General features: G+C 38.0%; 1 protein-coding gene across 2 annotated transcripts in view; it reads right to left on the bottom strand.

The window, feature by feature from the left end:
• The window catches only part of RasGAP1 (Ras GTPase activating protein 1), a 159,987-nt gene that overhangs the window by 21,722 nt on the left and 117,631 nt on the right, over nucleotides 1-20,634 (bottom strand). The window contains exons 12-18 of one of the 2 annotated variants that reach the window (XM_067158273.2): nucleotides 18,047-18,208; nucleotides 15,920-15,993; nucleotides 13,588-13,694; nucleotides 6,430-6,578; nucleotides 5,829-5,947; nucleotides 3,622-3,773; nucleotides 969-1,149 (exon numbers count right to left, since the gene is read on the bottom strand). In XM_067158273.2, the coding sequence (XP_067014374.2) occupies nucleotides 969-1,149; nucleotides 3,622-3,773; nucleotides 5,829-5,947; nucleotides 6,430-6,578; nucleotides 13,588-13,694; nucleotides 15,920-15,993; nucleotides 18,047-18,208 (944 nt within the window). The remainder of the gene's footprint in view (nucleotides 1-968; nucleotides 1,150-3,621; nucleotides 3,774-5,828; nucleotides 5,948-6,429; nucleotides 6,579-13,587; nucleotides 13,695-15,919; nucleotides 15,994-18,046; nucleotides 18,209-20,634) is intronic. The other variant, XM_067158274.2, reaches the window with a different exon arrangement.

Below are 20,634 nucleotides of genomic sequence, written 5' to 3'. Positions count from 1 at the left end.
TAATAGATTTTATTCATTTATGATTTGAAAATTTCTATTTTAAAGTCTGTAATAAATGACATAGTAAGTAAGTAAAAGTTGAAACACAAAGAAATATTTTAACAATTTCAAGATTTGTATATAGCCTAATGTTCTGTTGATAAGTATTATGTATCAATGTACCAAGTCAAAAATTATTGATGTTTTGGCACCGCTGAAGAAGAAAGTAGTTGGCTCTCGAAACATGTACGGTAATTAAGTTATAATAAACTATGTAAAGTACTGACAAGGCAGGAAAGGGAAGCAGAGTTGCTTGTTGCGAATGTAACCTACACTTCTGTTTCCGAACTATTACAGGACAACAGCTTCCCCAAAAGGCAAAAGTGTCACTTTATAAGACCTACTTGTTACCCATTTGGACCTAGAGACTGAAAGCAACAATGTTGAACAGTAGGGATAAGCAATAGACAGCGTAGAAGCCACTGGTGTCTTGGAGAGGTGCGGCAATCCAATTGATGAGCCCACTACCAGGCTGGAGCAAAAAGCTAATAATTTCACGACTCAAAACGCTAAAGTAGCTTGGCTACCCAACAGAAATGAAGTTCCTTAGGTCGAGTGTACACAAGACCAGAAGGTACAAAATCAGAAATGGATCAGTCTGCCTCCAACTACAGCTCAACATTCTAGAAGAAACACGACTGAAATGGTCTGACCACATTATACGAACGGAATCAATAAGAACACCCAAAGTCAACTTTGAAAGAAAGGTTAATGGAAAAATGACTGCAAGGCAGACTTATAGATGGCTGGATGAAGAAGATAGAAGAAAGACCTGGCCAAGAGCAGCCCAAAATGGGAGAAGATACAGGAGGCAGAATAGAAGTTCATGGAGGAGGCTTCTTCGTTCCCATATTCAGCCTGCTCGAGAGGAAAAGTTATGATGACTGTTTGGTGGAATCAATTTTGGTAATTCTGGCATGGATACTCACTTGCTTCCGTACTTAGTTTCTCGTGCCAGCGAGCGCAGGTAGCTACGATGCTCCTGCTCTAACGTGAAGGCAACCTCTTGCAAATGGGTCAAGGTCTTGAAACACGACTGGACGTCCTCGATCACAAAGCTGGGCAGGAAACAGATGTCCCCCGTGTACACCGCTTGACATTCACAGGCATCTGGAAGTGATTTAAAATTAACTAAATGTATCTCAAAACATGAATTCAATGAATAGTCACATTTAACAGTTCAGTATTGACTAATGGCATATACTGTAACTTACTGCTCAATGGTTTTCAAAGAGAAAATACAGGCAATTAATTAAAATGGATGAGGAGAAATGGAGGAAGAGTGACTGGTCTAGCAAGAACATGTATTTTATTTTTTGTTTTTTGCTTTACATCCCACTAACTACTTTTACGGTTTTCAGAGATGCCGAAGTGCCAGAATTTAGTCCCGTAGGAGTTCTTTTACGAGCCAGTAAATCGGACGAGGCTGACATATTTCAGCATCTTCAAATACCACCGGACTGAGCCAGGATCGAACCTGACAAGTGGGCCAGCGCCTCAACCGTCTGAGGCACTCAGCCTGGCTCAAGAACATGTAGCACACACAGAGGAGGATTAGACCTTGTGTGTTTTCATGTTTGTCCTACACTGTTGCTCCCTCTTTCTACACTAGCCTGTCATTGTTTTGTTTATCTTACTATGTGTTCTTTTCATGATCCTAGCTAAAAAAAAAAAAAAGAGAGAAGAGACATATCTTTATAACTTCATTAGCCAGAGAAGAAGAAGGGCTCAGAACGAGGTAGCAATGTAGACTGGGAAGAACAGAATATCAAAGGCAAATGGTCAGGAACAGGAGAAAAGAGATTGTCAAAGAAGGGTCAACTGCATTCTTAGAAAGAGAGGAACACAGCTGTTGCAGCTGTAAAAGCCTTAAGTGGCAAAATGAAGATTCTTCCACTAAACAACAGCAGTAGGGCAGAAGAAGGTGGTGGAGGTAGGAGTGTTAACCGTTTTTAATAGGAAGTACAACTGTGTAATCACTCTCTCTTAACGCTGATCAGAAAAGGAGCAGTCTGAAGAATGAACGTATCAGCTAAAGAAAGGAAACAGCCTTGATGTGTTTGAAAGAGAACAAGAGTAGCCAAAATGACATAAGAATGGACTGGTTTTGGCAAACACAGCAATTTTTTCTCCTGCTATACTACTCTGCTTGTAAGGCTAAACATAAAAAGGCAAATATCGCTGCCCTATTCACTCTCTCTTTTTTTTTACTGCCAACTTGAGTAGCTACATACTGAACCACGGGATATAATAATCAACAAACCAACCTCAATATAAGTATCAATACCCAAGTAAATGATCAATCAAGATATTCATAGTAAGTCAGTTTTCAAGCTCATTGAGGAATTAAGGAAACATACACTCTCTCTCAACCTCATTCAATTTAATGTTGCTCCCTTCTTGAAATTTGCTGTTACTTGTCGGACTGAAGAGAAACCACACTATAATAATATACACAAGCAAATATATTACATGTATTTATGCCATAAAAAAAATGAAATGGCGTACGGCTTTTAGTGCCGGGAGTGCCCGAGGACATGCTTGGCTCGCCAGGTGCAGGTCTTTTGATTTGACTCCCGTAGGCGACCTGCGGGTCGTGATGAGGATGAAATGATGATGAAGACGACACATACACCCAGCCCCCGTGCCAGCGAAATTAACCAATGATGGTTAAAATCCCCGACCCTGTCGGAAATCGAACCCGGGCCCCCTGTGGCCAAAGGCCAGCAAGCTAACCATTTAGCCATGGAGCCATAAGTCAATAAGAATAAGAATACAATAAGGTTCAATCTGCAAACCGTACCGAAGTCGTGACAAGACAAGGTAAGGTTACGTTAGAGTGATAAGTAAATTTTCTTCCATTTCAACTGAACTGATCTTCATAAAGGAGGTAACATTGCTTTCCTTTTCGGAGGAGTTCTTGCAGATTTTTCTTGCTTCTTATATATCCTAGTTGAATTATATATACAAATTGGACAAAATAAGACCGTATTAATAAAATGAAATCTCATATGTTATCTCTTACAATTTTATTTTGTGAACTTCTTTCTACCTCGTATTTTGTCCTTCTCCTCAGCCTCCAAGGACACGTTATACATCAGCATTTCAGTATGGCAGTCTTAGGGCCTGTACTACGACTGTCAGATAAACAGCCAGATACGTACGCTGCAGTTTTGCAAACTAGAAGTTAAATATTTTCTTGCGTACTACCAACAGATTTTAACGACGGTATTGTAATGCGGAAGATGTACTAACATTTTTATTGGGTTGGTAATAAGGTTACTGAAAATATAGTGAAATTTAGTGCGGTGGTATACGTGTTCCCTGGTGTTTTCGTTTGTTTAGTTCTATTCCTTTTGAAATTGTATTACTAGAATCCAATATCAGACTCTTATTAAGCTATAATGTGGAAGTCCAGGTCAAAAACAGAATTAGGACTGAAATATACACATACGAAGAAATGTTAAAATTAATTAACTATATAACTGTTATAGAAAATAAAAAGACCGAAAATGTAACCTGGACGCAAAAGTTAACATTCAGGTTATGATGATGATAATAAAAACTAATTTGATACTTCACCTTTCAGTGTCTCCAGGCGGTCCATGTGTGCTATGAAGAGGGAGTGAATCCTCTGTAGTTCTCTGTCAGGATCTAGGTTCATCTGGAGGCCAGCCTCCAGTCCACGAGAAACATCACTACACCCAGGGGCCATATCATTTGTTGACCGGCAACTGCAACAAAAAGTCATTTCTTTAAGAAGGAAAACTGCATGGATCTAAACATTAGGGGAGAGAAGAGTGTAAAGTGACAGGTGAGACCAAAGAACTTAATTCCCACATCCTCTGCCTCCCACTAACACTTTGGAAGCCATTGTCCAATACAATTTTCTTAATCTACTGATAATCACAGTTTACATCACAAGTCATATATAGAGAAATAAGAAGTTGAAAAGGATCACAAACACAACAACAGATCCGAAAGGAGACAAAGGTTCCACCACTCATTTGGGGACAATCTTGACACATCTTCAGTCTTTATGTGGGAAGTTAGTATAACAAGGAAGCTGAATAGGGAAGAGACAAAGAGATAAAAGATTAATATAGGGGGTGAAAGACCAGGAACACAGAACAAACACATAAGGAGAAAAGGCCTATGTGGTATTTTCTTGCGGATGCACAATTATTCTTCATTTCCACGTGTTTGATAACCATCAACTTAAAATTGGCCATCATAATATTGATTAAAACACATTGAAAATTTGCCAGCAATGCCTGTTCCACGTGTCTTTACAAAACGACAATCCATCACGAAAATATTCCTGCTGTCTAAAAAAAATGTTAGGCATAATTTTACCAAGCGTCAAGGACAGTAGATGTGTTATAACTCTGCGAATGAGTAGCCATGGCCTTTCCAAGACTTCAAAGTCTCGCATGTTTGGATGCCATTCTGTAGATTTGGGAAATGTTTTTGTAGAGGCTAGTAGAATGTTATTTTCTTTTTTCTATTTCCTGAGATCCAGTGACGTTACACAGAGAGGCACTGTACAATTGACTGCTGCAGCTAGCAATGTTTAATAAAGACACGACCAAGCTCAATAGCTGCAGTTGCTTAAGTGCGGCCAGTATCCAGTATTCAGGAGATAGTGGGTTCGAACCCCAGTCGGCAGTCCTGAAGATGGTTTTCCGCGGTTTCCCATTTTCACACCAGGCAAATGCTGGGACTGTACCTTAATTAAGGCCATGACCGCTTCCTTCTCACCCCTAGCCATTTCCTATCCCATCATCACCGTAAGACCTATCTGTGTCGGTGCGATGTAAAGCCAATTGTAAAAAATATATATATAGAAATGAGGACGTTGATGATCAACGAGTTTTGTGCGCGTGTTGGCGGGGTAGGTGAAGGGAAGCAGCCTGGTTACCGTGGAAGCTGCCAGTGGTGCTCATTACCGTTAGGTCACAAATGCAAGACGACCTGTGATTTTTCACCCGAGATTCTGAGAAAAAAAAAGTCTTGAATTTGGAAAAATATGGTACTTGAAGACAGCAGTGTATGAAGATTTAGAGATTGTCCTCATCTCGTCTTTCTAATACTCCCTCTTCCTACACTGACCTGTCATTCCGTTTATCCTATCATATGTTATTCTCTCTCTCTCTCTCTCTCTCTCTCTCTATATATATATAATCCAAGGAGTTGTTCAGAAAGGTTCTGGAAGGTGTAGAGGATAACATTCCTATACTATTAACAATTTCCGATATGCTAATGACACAGTACTACTCGCTGATAGTGCACATTATATGTGAAGAGTGAAGGACTGCAAAGAATAGTTGATCGAAAGGCAAGTGTCAGTGTCAGAAAAAGATATACTGTAGAATGCATCTTAACACACTGAAAACAAAATATAAAGGTCATATGATGAACCGAGTTCAGGAGTATAACATTTTTTTTCAACATCTGTTTTAGATATTTATTACAAAAATATATGGAAATGTATTAATTATTATTGCCACATTTAAATATAACTGTTAATTATCTCCAGTGTACAGCCAATATTATTGTGGCCAATGTACATTATATTATGAATATTAAACATTTTTACCATTAATTGTAAAGCCATAACCATAAAGGGCAGTCCCTCCCTCAAGCTAATAGCTCATTGGGGCAACACTCCAACCCAAAGAAAGAAAGAAAGAAAGAAAGAAAGAAAGAAAGAAAGAAATGAGAACTCCTTTCGTGCTAAGTTAGGGCAGGTAGCTAGTGAAGAAAAAAACCCCACCCCAATCACTTACCAGAGCCAATGACCGTTGATGTAGGCTGAGGGATGGTAGCGTTTGAGCCGGTTCGAATTTGTCTGACAGATCTTGGTTAGGATGTCGATCCACTCCTTCTCTTCAACACAATTGTTTGCCTGCAAAAGTCATAATTCATTGCTATGAACTGAAATATGAAGCAATCACCAGAAAAAAAATACAATACATACAGAGATGATTCAAAAAATGTTGGTTAGTTAAAGTTATGAACAGATTATCAAGCTCTGCTTCTTTTCCTTCCCAGAGAGCTCCACACCTTAGTTCATTCTCAAGTCCAATGCATAACCAAGACTACCCTTTTTCTAACCTTCCTTGTGCATCTTTGGGCATCTCACCTTTATCCTCCAGAATACTTGCAGAAAGTCTACACCATATTCTCGTTCTAGCTGATCCACAAGAAAGAGATTTCTGAATTTTAAAGTTATGTGTCTCTGGTTTGGATTCCACATAAAAGAGTTCAGTCTCATGTCTTGACAATAATAAAGTCTTAAAAGTCTGCGAACTTACTTGCTCAATTTTTAAATCAGAATTTCCCAAATTTACTTAGGTGATCCATTAATTTGAGGGAAGTAACACTCACCTGAATGTAGAGGGCTCGGTGTTCAGGCTGGACAATTTGGAACATATTCTTCATCTTGAATGAGTCCTCTTGTAACCTCTCTACAGCAAGGATTTGATCAAGGGGGATGCAGCACAGTGGCTCCTTGCCTGCAACGGAACATGATGGCACTGCGGCGCGTCAATACTAACACGTTCAGGTAAATGATACAGATATCAAATGATTCATTTTTAAGTACATCGAGCAGAGGAGATTAGGGAGAGCACATGCATGGATAAACTATGAAGCACTTGATAAGCAACCCGCTAAACCAGCAAACACCAAATAGTTCAGCATATAATAAGATAGAAAAGGGTCCACCTGTCATCATGTAAACATCATAGGGACTAGTTTCGACCTTACATTACAAGGTCATCCTAAACCGTTACATTAACCATAAATTAGCAAATTACTGGGTAAAGAATAGTGAAACACAAGACTTTTAAAATATGCAATACAACAAAACACTTTGTGTAAATATAGTGAAATCGGCTAGTTGAATGACGCTATGTCAATGTGTGACAGGAAATGCTAAAATTTAATTCTTGATACGTTATTTCAAGAATTACTATTTGTAATTGTTACGGGGTTACCCGTGGAGCAGAAAGAGGTGAAAAAAGGTGCGAGCTTGAATGGGTCTAACTACAATATCAAAATTAATTTAAAACTTAAACTGAAGATTAAACATTTTTTTTTTATGACAATATTACAGGTACAAGTAGCAATCATTAAACAAGATTGGGAAAAAATCCAAGATTCAGAACCTTAACACTTTGGGCTTTAAGCCCCTAATTTTACAATTTTTATGAAAGGAAGAGGTATTATTTAATGAGGGGCAGAAATCCCCTAATTCAAGAGCACTTGCTCCCTAAATCATAATATCTAGCCTCCCAGAGGCACATTTTACAGTTACAAAACTTGGAAAAGAGCTAACAGGCTCTCAGTTTCTTACTGCCTACTCAAGGCAACATCAACTTACAATCGCTGGCCTCTCAAGGCACAACTTACGCTATGAAAACTGATTTATACAGGGGTATTTAGTACCCAACCTACGGGGGCCTTCATAGAAAAGAAACAGGTTAAATAACTGGCCCAAACACAAAATGAATGGAGGCGTACCCTGCACTCCAAGATAATAAACACTAAAAACCTAAAGGGCTCTAGGCCGATGAAACAGGGGCTATTCCCAAACTACTGAGGTGACTCGTATAGAAATTACATTACCACATTACAGAATGAAAAACAGTTATGAAACGTAGTCACCTCAAACCAAGATGAAGGGGAGCTCGAGAGGGTACATCACTCTCTATCCCCGGATTACAGTTAAAGATTTTATGAAATTTTTACATCAGCCGGAAGAAAGTTACATTTTAGAAAAGTTGTTACATACTAAAGAGTCGGACCTTTCTCTCGGGTTAAACTGCGGAGGTAGCAAGACAGAATAAAGTTATGTGGCCATTCATTACCTTCTAGATGTTCTGCTGACTGAAGAAAGAGGCCGCCCGCCTCCTGCTTTGACACACATGCTCAGTAAGATGATGATGAATTGGCCAAGAAACGTGAAAAGCCGCAGTTTATAAACCCTCAGGGAAGGTTCAAGATCATTCAAGATTAAACTAGCCACACCATCTCAATTTTATTGGTTAATTTCAAAGTTACACTCAGAACCGAACAAGAAGCCTGTGATAGGTTGAAAATTAAATACAGAAATTAGGGATTGGCTAGATTCAAAACTGGCGAAAATAAAAAGGAAATACTGCCAACCCAAAAATAAATGAACATCATTCAGTTACAAAAACCTAGAAATACAAAACTTCTTTAACTTCTTCCACCTTGCACGAGGGTGCATGATCATAGTTTTTAGTGGTGTCATCTGTGGAGAAATGTCCAAACTTCTCGATGTATAGCAAACAAAACTAGGAGAAATTCAGTCAGTTTAGGCAACTACACAATAACAAAATTACATAATATTTCTGTGGTGACATCTTCTGAGTAAAGTTCTAAGTTGGTGTAGTTTCAGTTTCACTGTTTTACCAATAGAGTTAGTTTAGGTGCTGAATTTAAATGTGCGGCGTTGGGGTGTACCTCTCGGTACAGTAATATATAATGTTTAAATCTTTTTACGCTGGTTTAGGGGAACATCTATAATGCTGGATCTGTGGACTAAAGTGGCCCGGAAGACAGGCTTGTATGGTTGTCAGTATGGATCAAATACTGGTCAAAATAGATGTCCCCCTTGCACAGCTTCATCTATGTCTTATGACTCCAATGACGTGCACCATACAAAATAGTTCAGGACGAACTGGTAGATGGAGGCACAGATGGGCACTGAGTGCACTGGCAGTCATTCTTAGATAGATACCTACCACAGTCTATATGAACTTTAGACTACAGTAAACAAATTACAAAATTTTACTTTTAATTACATTTCTTTTATATTTGCAATTAGTGAATTTACTTGCATATTAGACCCCCTTTTCCTCCCCACTTTTACAGCCAAAAAAAGTAAGGGGGCCCAATATGCGATAACATCAAATTTTGTGCAGTGAACATGTGACTTCTAGGCTATAAATTGTACATGTAAATATTCTACACTATTCATTAACAAATTTATGAATGTATTTGAGTTATACTCACTATTTTCATAGAAGGCAGTATTTCTAAATGTAAAAAGGCAATAAACGGTGAACACGACTTTTAGGCCTACATATAAAGTACAGTAAAAACTCGTTAAGATGTTTCTGCAGGGAACAAGGAAAAGGGAAGTGTTAAGCGAGAAAATGTACCAATGAATACACGAATAGAAACTATCCAACATAGATATGGAAACACTAGATACAACATGACTGCATTTTACGTCGTGTACAGTCAAAACTAAATCTACCATTGGTAAATATGAGCGGATAATATTAAAAGGTGTGAAGAACATGAGAGAACAAATATGAAAAACCTTTTCTGCTGGAGATTATAAAATAAGAGTGCACTGAAAGGTGTGAAAAACATAGGACAAACAAAAATTTGAGAACATTTCCATTGGGGGTCATGAAAATATCAAGTATTATTGCAGATAATGGTAGTAGAAGCCTTTTATCTTGGAATAGTGGATTATTAAACTCTTAGAAAATAACTTTGAGGTTACACTCGACCATGTGCGACCTGTGACTGAGACTTTAGCCACTATTTTAAAACGTCAATTCGACCAACTCGAATGATCGAGTCGAAACTTGAAGGTGCGAGTTTTGCACTATCTCTGCACGCTTAAAGTTGCGGGTGCTAGTCCACTTTCGGATAGATTTTAATTTTGTTTTCATTAGTAAGGAATTTCATTACTTTTCCGAATCCATAACTAGGCTGTCAAAGGACACATATACACCACACTAGTCAACTTAAGACGATTATGTTCTTAATCCAGATATAGGTTATCAGGCGACAAATATACGCTACCCTTCACCATACCACTCAACACAAAATCAGTTTTTAATTACTGAATGAAATGTGAAATACAAGCACAGACAGGCTCACTGTGTTTTTCAGTAATTTCGTTGCTAACTGGCAAGTCAAACTAAACATTCCTGGGCTAACAGCTTGCTTCCCGAATGTGCAACTTATCTTGTGAAGTTCAGAAATTAAAGGCCTTTTCCCGTTATTACGCAACTGTAGCAAGGGCTCTTTCTTACCCGAGTTCGAAATAACGTTTCTTTCAAAAGGGATGACAAATAACATTTTCAGGGCTAGGAAAAATGTGATCGTACTAAGCGGTAATAACGAAAATTTGTGATGCGATAAGTGAGGTATTTTTATAAAGATTTAATACAATGAGAATCGGGACTCCAAGTTTACGGCACACTAAGCGGGAAAACGTGTTAATGAGGAATACCCTAATGAAATTTCACTGTACATATAGTCAGTTTTAGTTACTCATATCATGTCATTCGTTTCATCTCCCTAATGCCTCTGATGAGGTTGACGTCAGGAAGGGCATACGGTCGTAAAAACTTGGTACAAACATTCATCTCAGTTCATACTAGATCCCGTACAGAAAAGGTATCATATTATCATATTTATTATGCGATATTCATACAATGTTCAGTCATTTGTCTGTGTCCTACCACACAGTAAACCTGATCATTGTTTTCATTTTCCCTGCTACCGGTGTGTTGTCATTAGAAATGATATTATCTTCACTGCCATTTCGTCAGCCATGCACTGCCATCAAGAGCAACTTTTAAAAATAGTTTTCGTTCCCGACTATCGAGTCCAAACAGTGAGAATCTATTCCCAAATGGTTTCTGGAGATGATCTCTGATATTCCCAGTTGGTGTATGCGTAGCAGAAGCCACTTCTTGCGAATAAAGCCGTGCTTAGAAAACATGCCAAAGCACCAGCTGATAACTAGCATATGTTACAAGTTGTACTTCCGAGTGTAATACGTAGTGACTGGAAGCATTCTTTGGATAACTGCAGCTGTTGAAAGTCAGACCCTTATTTTTAAGAATATTTCATGCTTGTTCTCTACATTTATCACAGCAGGATTTACCTAAACAGCTATAAATGTGATAAGAGAGACCGAATTGTAGGTTAGGTATGTCCAGATAGTGCCAAAAGTTCCACGACGGAAAGGAAAAAAAATAACAGGAAAGTTTGCCTCATTTATGGATATCTACAGGTGTGGCGGTAATGTGTGTTTTATTATCATAATGTTTAATTTCATACGTTCACTGTCTCCATTTTTATTAATGCATAGTGTTTTTTGTTTGGCATCTCCAAAAACCGTGCAAGTAGTAGTTAGTGGGGACGTAAAATCATTACTGTTATTATTATTTGTTAGATAAGTTGGCGAGTAAAACAACTGTTATGATTGGATTGTTTTTATCATGTTTTAAACTTACTTCTCTCCAAAAAATACCTATATTGGCCCGAGTTATGAGATATTAAATGATCACTTTTTAATAATCTCGTCTGCTGTATTAATAGCAACAACCGTGAACATTTCTTAACTAGTTTTCTCATCCCGAGGTGTTGCAGCTCTTTTTAGACAAGCCCCCTAGTGGAGGGGAGTTGCATGTAGCATTTTTACAGCATATCAACCTTCCTACCATTCATAAATCTCTGGCAGTACGGTACCGGGAATCAAACTCAGCCTCCTGAAAATGGCAGCTAATTGTGCTAACCATTACACTGGCAGACATTCTTAACTACAAAACAGAGAGAGATACAGCATGACTGATGCGTGCTTGCAATGCGCGGATCGGACACAAAACTATTCACCTATTTTGTGCGAAGTCATCAGAGCTGCAATAAGGCTTGTACCCGCTTCGAAGACGAATCGTTGTTCTTCTCTGATGAATTACATTGGGGATCTATTAAAGAAACTATTTACAATAGTTTATGTTGGGTTCACCTTGTCAATACACTTTTATTGTTTGAAAATTATTTATTCATTCATACTTGTTTCAGGAACACGTTAAAGACCTCACCTGCTATATTAATAGCAACAACTGTGAATATTTCGTAACTAAAGTAAACTAGTTTCTCATCCCAAGGTAGTGCAGCTCTTTTTAGACAAGATCCCCGTGGAAGGGAGTTGCATGTACCATTTTTACTGCATATCAACCTTCTGGCCATTCGTAAATCTCTGGCATGAACATGTATAAGTGAATAAAGAAATAATTTTCAATCATTGAAAGTGTATTGACAAGGTGAACCCAACAAACTATTTTAAATAGTTTCTTTAATAGATTTTGACAAGTCAATACAGGATCAAATCAAATACCTATCACGGGTAAGTTTATCAACAGTTACAATGGTGAGTCATGTATGCAGGATTAATTTTTAAAATTTTCTTTGTCCCAAAAAACCAGCAGGGGGTCTAATACATGAGTAAATATGGTATTTCACTAAGTTCTGCATTTATTTCAGTTAAAGCTATTTTCAGCAGTGCCCACAAATGTTTGTCAATCAAACAGACTTTGTATTTTGACTTGGCATAGTCCACTTGTGAAGACGATCACTAACATAAATACATAAAAGCCAGTAGAGCCAAAATTGTAGTCACAAGGAATCTTAATTTTATGAGCTTAGCAACTGAAAAATTCTTACTTTGGCATAAATTTCACTGGCAACTTTCCAACTGGAAATGCGCTGCTGTTTGCCATCGACTGTTACTCAGGTTTACAATACGAAAGAGCAACAGACAAATGAACAATGACCTCTCTTGTACAGTAGTTTGTACGAAGTTCAAGAACTACTTGTGGTTTGTGAACCAGTAAAAATACAATGATAAATTAAGGTTCAATAAAGTAAAATGAAGTGAATAGTAGAAAAGGAAAGATTCTTAACCTCAGTCGTAACAAAATGGGACGGAATGGAAACTGTTACCCAAAAATATAATCAATTAAATAACATCAGTTTTTCTGTCATTCAAATGTCTTTTTCAATTTCCTATCTATTGTTCTTCCACAATTTGACTTAAATGCTTCTATTATGACAAACCCCTATAGGTGCGGGCAGTAGAATAACACCCATGGTATCCCCTGCCTGTCGTAAGAGGCGACTAAAAGGGATCCCAGAGGCTCTGAACGTTGGAGCATGGGTTGGCGACTATGGGGCCCATAGCTGAACCGTGGCATTGCTTCCACTTACTTGTGTCAGGCTTCTCACTTTCATCTATCCGATCAGACCTCCCTTGGTCAACTCGTGTTCTTTTCGACCCGACAGTTTTAGAGCACTCGAAGCTAGGGAGTCTTTCATTTTTGTCTTTCTTTGGCCGATACTTTCATTTTTTGGAATGTTGGATTCCTTCCATTTTTTCTCTCTCATTAGTTACATAGAGGATAGTTGCCTAGTTGTACTTCCTCTTAAAGCAATGACCACCACCACCACCACCACCACCACCACCACCACCACCACCACCACTTCTATTATGACACTGCTAACAACGCTATAGAACACCTTTATTCATGCCTGAAGTGTTAGAAACATTAATATATTTTCACTGGCCACGCCTTTTGCCACGTTCCAGTATTCCGGTACTTGTACATCTAGTCAGACACTCCTCAATCTGAACCTATTTTACAGTGCCAATTCATTAACATTAGTATAAAAAATTATTGAAAACAGAGACGAATACAGCACACCTACCTTTCATTTTCGAGTACGTAAGGTCCTGAGTGGTGAGCCGAAAGTACCGCTGCTTGAAGTTCTTACGACCGAACCTCTTGCGTCCCTGTGCTCTCTTTATCATTACCCTGTAGAGGAAGAAACATTCACAATATTAGTCATAAGAGGAGTTCTTCAACAAGCTAGAAAATCTTACATCTAAGTACGTAAAGTGCCAACCACTGCTATCAGATTCAAACCTTTGATGTGGATGCTTAAGGAACTGTGCTATGAACATTTAGTTAAATCTTATCAATAGATTTTTACAGAAACCAGGAAAAATATTATGGATTCCACAATAATTATAATTATTGACTACAATGGTTTTTCTACTATTTCTATCTACAGCCACAAATGTTCAATTTACTATGTCATTTTTATTCTAAAACCATATCCATCATAATAACATGATAAAATGCGTCTAAAATAAGGCTTATCCACATACCTTCGCCTTCATTTTCCATGGAAGCAGCAAATAAATATGATTAACCAATTAGTATCTTCTATATATAAATATTAATGCTCACACTACAGTTAAAAGTACCATATACAATATCAGTTAATCAATATGAGTCTCCTAACAGACAATCCAAAATGCTCATGTTTGCCGACAATACTAATATGTAGTAGTTGTCTGATGAACTATTACCACTGGCAGTGAAGGAAATTACTCGCTGTAAATAGTGATGTAATCTGTTACCTCAACATGAGCAGTACAATTATATCTCGGCAGAACATTAACAAGCTCTCATAGCAGCAGTATTGTGGTTGTTCATGTGCAGCGAACTGCTATGAGAGACGCTTTTAGTGTTCATTCTGTGTAGGTTAACGGAATTGTAGCTCTTTATAAAATATAAACATCCTCAAAGAAATTACATGAAGTGATCTGTTCTTCATCATGCACAAAAGCCTCCAAAGAAATTTTGTAAAATGATCCATTCTTAGAGGTGAAATATCATATACAATGTTTCAACATTCTTAAAAAAAAAACAGAACTCTTGAAAGCCTAAGACTGCAGGTGGAAGTAAGGAGGCAATGAATAACACTACTGGAGAGTGTGAAAAAAGACAGGTGATGTCTTACCATTTGTGAAGAAGACAAACTGTTCTGAAGTATTAGGAATATAGAAAGAAATTCCTACAAATGTGTTCGCAACTTATTACCGAGGAAAAATAACATTGTGGATGTTGCAACCAGCTACTTCGATGACAGTTCCGACATGTGGCTGATGAGTCAACGGATATAAGGGGCAAAGATATTGATGCTGGATGTTCAACTTCAGATGCTGAATAATAGATTGCTATAGTGTATATTTCCATGAAGTTGTCTATTCAAACAGATTATAATATATTAGCATCGACGGGATAACAAAACATGACGTGTAATTTGCGTTTATAAAAGTAGGAAAGATCACAATATTAAGATAAAGTTGGAATTCAAGAGGACAAACTGGGGCAAATATTCATTTATAGGAAGGGGAGTTATGGATTGGAATAAATTACCAAGGGAGATGTTCAATAAATTTCCAATTTCTTTGAAATCATTTAGGAAAAGGCTACGAAAACAACAGATAGGGAATCTGCCACCTGGGCGACTGCCCTAAATGCAGATCAGTATTGATTGATTGATTGATTGATTGACTGCCATCAGCTAACAATCACTAATAATGCTTTGCAAGCTGCTCCCAAGCCTGCACTTCAGATGTCAAAAATACAAACATCAGAGCCTTCACTCGCTAGCGATAATGACTGGCCAGACAAGTAATAGCTGTCAACTTACTCAGATGACATGCTTCGACTAGTCACAACTGCATACAAAGAAAAAGCAATAATATGTAATTGAACTGTACCATTAAAAAGTTCTGGACACCCCTCCAAAAAATCAGCAAACTGAATGCTCATAATTAGTCATAACTAGTATGACTGATTATGTTAATTTATTATTATTATTTGCTTTTACATTGCACCTACACACACAGGTCTTATGGTGACGATGGGATAGGACAGGCCTAGGAGAGGGAAGGAAGCGGCCATGGCCTTAATTAAGGTACAACCCCAGCATTTGCCTGGTGTGAAAATGGGAAGCCACGGAAAACCATCTTTAGGGCTGCCGACAGTGGGTATCTCCCGGATGCAAGTTCACAACTGCACGCCCCTAACCGCACAGCCAACTTGCCCAGTGACTAATTATGAGTGTTCTGCAAGAACTACTTGGGAGTTTTAATGGACTTCTATTGTATTTCAGTTCTATTACTCCACTTATTAAACCAATCATGATACAATTATTATTACAAAAATCAAGATCCTCAGCTTACCCTTCTTTAAGCACAACAGGTGAATCCAGACTCCGATGGCCTGGATTAGATGAGGCCGAGATGATTTCGAGGAACTAGAAAAAGGAAGGAAACAGCTTTTAATATAACTAACTTTCTACAGAACTAAATAATATAGATTACAAGTTGGAACATACACCTACCACATTATATAAAACAAAGGTTTATACCGTATTTTCTCGCGTAATTAACACCCTTTTCTGACAAAAAAATACAGGCGAAATTTCAGATGCGTAAATCATTCAAGGAATTCAGAGATTTAAAAATTATTTACAATTCAATTACATTTAAAAGATATATCAAATATAATACAAACACAATTGGTTCAGTTCATTTGTAGTTATCATTATTTGCGTAAAATACCGGAGTGAGATTTTTCTGAAAAGTCAAATAGGATACCGGTACATCAGGTAAGTTGGACACGTGGGTTTGGAATACCGACACTGGAAAATATTCTTCTTGTTACGAGCTGACAATATGAAGCTGAAGTGAAATAAACATGAACTAATAAAAGTAAAATTCATGTAAGTACATAATAACAACATACAGGCAAAAAAGAAAACTGTCCAACACGAGAAGCGCCGGGCATCGAAGGAGGTACCCTGCTAAATTACCCCAAACCGTTTGTATCCACGAGTGACTGTGTCCATCCACCCTTTTTCTTGGACATGAACGTGGATCCCTGGCGGAAATTTTACTTTAGTCATTGTTTTTCAGTTTAGAAAACATAAGGTACAAGCTTTCTGCCATCACCTGTTACAGCAAGCATTGCAGTACATCGTTGCTTTTCGCTTCCGGTAGTGCGTTTGATATCCCTTTCTCATCGCTTGTTCGACTTTGTGGCATATGGAAACTGATTGGCGTTTGACCTGCGGTTCCTATTTGGGAGATCAAATATTCCTTCACTTTACACTTCTCAGTCACAAAGCGATGAAAATCAATTACTTTTTGGTTGAAATTATTTGGCTTCTTTTTTTGGCATAATGTTCTTCTTCATCAAAGAGAAAGTCAATTTCTCGTCTTAAAATTAATCATCCAGCCGCGGCTAACCTTCAAATCAGAGACACTGATACCGTGTGCAGCAGCGACTTCCCGTCCGTTAAAATACAGCATTTCGTGAGAAACAGCACATCCAACGTTGCGTAACAAAAACATCTATTTAAGCACATCCTCCTCAATTTTGGGAAACTTGCCGCTTTTGTGTCAGTGAAATACTTTGCGAGACTTGTTGGTCGCTTGAAGTGCACTTCTTTTTTTTTTTTTTTTTTTTTTTGCTATTTTGCTTTACATCGCACTGACACAGAATTGTCTTATGGTGACGATGGGATGGGAAATGACTAGGAAGTGGAAGGAAGTGGCCATGGCCTTAATTAAGGTACAGCCCCGGCATTTGAAGGGCACTTCTTTGTTACCACGGTAGCGCACATTGCATTCGGACACTGAATACTTGCGGCCCGCTGCCCTATTTCCGTATGTTTCGGTAAAACGATCACCGGAGTTTATATGATGCAGTATTACTCGAATACTTGCTCACTGTGAACTAGCAAACAATTCTGAGATCATAGAAAAGGCATGTTCCGTCCCCGAAACACTCCTAAAATATGTTTGTACAAGACTGGAACAGAGTCCATCACTTCTTGCAAAAAAAAAAAAATTTTTAAATCTTCAATGTTAAAATTTAAATGACATTTCTTGAAAATATGACATGCAGTGCTGGTGCATTGAAAATAAAATATTTTTTTTTAAATGCAAGAAGTGATGGACAATTTTTATGTAAATAATGTGTATATTTTATATTTAGTGTATTCTCAAACAGTTCTTAAAGGACATGGGTTCTTCCATTTTTAAATCATTAGACAACAACAATGAGCAATGTAATCAGCTACGAGACGTTATGGCTGAAGAAGTCTCAAATGAGACGAAACATGTTCCAAAGTATGTTTAATATATTTTTATATTAAATAGTTTTTAATTGTAAAGTGAAGTGTATTGACTGGGTGGACCATTAAACCTAACACTAGTTCTTAATTTAAACTGTATCAATACGGATCTATATGATCAAGTTCGTAAATTGTAATAATATATACTTCCACCAAGGATATTACTTACGTGTCTCACAGCCTGTATGTGCCTCTCTGTGTAGAAAGCTTGTGATACGGCCATCATGTATTCTTCCTTGCACGTCTGTTGTGATGAGCGTGAGCTTACCAGGTTGCCCAGACTCTGGATGGTCTTCGAAATAAGTGTCAGAGTCCGGTTTGTCTGAGAGTCCTGGAAACACACATTCTTGTCACCTACAAATTAAATACAGCATAGGGTACATATACAATTCCTGTGGACTTTAAAATACTGGGACACCCTCTCTCGAGGGGTCATAAATATGGAGGGCCCTTGCCCTGGGTTATGGGTGAAGACCTCAACAGCATCTACGGCGGAAAACCCGTAGCGTCTGTACTCCAGAGGAGCGACTACAAAAGTAATAATAATGTTATGTGCTTTACGTCCCACTAACTACTCTTTTACGGTTTTCGGAGACGCGGCTACAAAAGGCGTCTGACTCCATGTTAGGGGCGGCCTAATTTGAACCTGGCAGAAGGTAATAAAATGCCTTTGGGAGTGACAAACCCATCGTACAAACAGCCTAAAAAATGAGTGCGAGCGAATCGAGGCCGTGGAAAATGCTAGGGCGTCACCCTGAAGTGATGCGAAGTTCCCGGTGCTCTGGGGAAACTGTGAGAAGTGGACTACCAGACATCACAAGAATCGGTATCATCAATGTCCTGACTTTGAATGGCAAGGTAGAAAAACTGATAAGAGTATATGGAGAAGAAAGAAATAGCAATGAAGGGAATGAGTGAGACAAAATGGAAGGGGAAAGGTCAAAAAGAATTGAAGAAAGGGTATAGATTATATTGGACTGGAGGAAAGATGACAACAAATGGTGTTGGTGTTATATTGAGAGAAGACCTAGCACAATAACTGGACAAAATTGACCAGATCAGGACAAGATAATTAAAGTTAGACTTGGACTTATGAGTGGAATCAAGGATTTTATACAGATTTATGCACCCCAATCGGGGAATGCAGATGATTGTTTAGAAGTTTATAGAAGAACTGGAAAGTTGTATTAAAGACAAAGTGGTTGTAATAATGGGAGACATGAATGCACATGTTGGAACAGACAGACAGGGAAAAGAAGAGATAATTGGCCCCTATAATTATGGAAACCAAGATGAAGGAGATTTGGTAACAGATTTTTGTAGAAAGAATGGATTAATTATTGGCAATACGTCGTTTAGAAAAAAGAACTCACAAAAAATACTAGGAGATAGAAAGACAATGATTGACCTTATTCTAGTGGAGAAGGAGAAACGTAGACAACTGGAAGATGTCACAGCAATGCCAAGAGCAGATTTCGAAGGAGACCATAAAGTGGTGTTAGCCAAATTAAGACTTGGTAAAATAACAAAGTTAATAGGAAAAGGGGAAAGAAGAATAAAGGGATGAAAGTTAAAAGAGAAAGAAAGAAATAAGGAAAAAGTTTCAAGAGGAACTGAAGAAAGACATTCCCAAAGATGACATGAACAGTGTGGAAGAGGAATGGACATATTTCAGAAATGGTTTTGTAAAGTGTGCAGTAAACCTGTGGAAGACTATTAGGGAGGAAAAAGGAAAACGGAGAATCCTTGGTGGAACAGCAGGGTAAAGGAAGCAGTTATGGAGAAACAAATGGCTTGGAGGAAGAGGATAGGCAGATATAATACAGAGAATTGGCAGAAACATAAAGAAGCCAAAAAGGTATGTAAGAAAATAGTACAAGAAGAGAAACGGCAGAGCTAGGAAAGTTTTACAGAAACTTAACAGAAGGATATAAAGGGAAGTTAAAAAGTTTTGTATGGTTTGATGAAATAGGGAAGATACAAAATTTATAAAAACTGACACAGGGCAGATACTGACACAAAGAGATGACATACTAAAAACATGAGAAGAATACTTCTGAGAATTGTTAAATATTAAATACAGTGAACTGGTAGATGAGAAGGAGGAAGAAGAAACAACGGGGAAAGAAGAAGAACAAGAAAGGGAGATATCGATGTTAGAAATAGAGGAAGATGATATGTGATATGGGTGAGGATGAAATGAAAGTGCAAAACCAAGTAGATGTATGGAATCAAGAGATAGACAAATTTGGGATGGAAGTAAGCACAGAGAAAAGTAAAACAATAGTGATGACAAGGGGAAGGAAGGAAGAGGAAATATAAAACTGAATGGTAAAATTCTGGAAGTGGTTAAAAGTTTCAAGTACTTGGGAAGTGTGATCACAGAACATGGAAAGATAACCGAGGAAATTGGGAAAAGAATACAACAAGCAAACAGCTTCTACCAGAGTGTAAGGGGTATTTTGTGGAACCAAGATGTCCCGAAGAAATGTAAGAAAGTATTATATTCAACCTATTATGAACCCATACTAACCTATACAGCTGGATCGTGGACTACAACAAAACGAGAGTAGAATACAGGCAGCGGAGATGAATTCCTAAGGAAGAGATAACGAAAAGGACAGGAATCTTGAAACTCCAAGACACGACAGAAACAACAAAGCTAAAGTGGTATGGGCATATTTTGAGAATGGGAGAAGAGAAAATGCCAAGGAAAGCATTTTCAGAGAAGTTAACAGGAAGAGACCACGAGGAAGA

This window comes from Anabrus simplex, chromosome 14, assembly GCF_040414725.1.
Source record: "Anabrus simplex isolate iqAnaSimp1 chromosome 14, ASM4041472v1, whole genome shotgun sequence".
NCBI lineage: Eukaryota > Metazoa > Arthropoda > Insecta > Orthoptera > Tettigoniidae > Anabrus > Anabrus simplex.
Note: the sequence above shows the minus strand (reverse complement) of the source record. Positions and strands in the feature narration are given on the sequence as shown.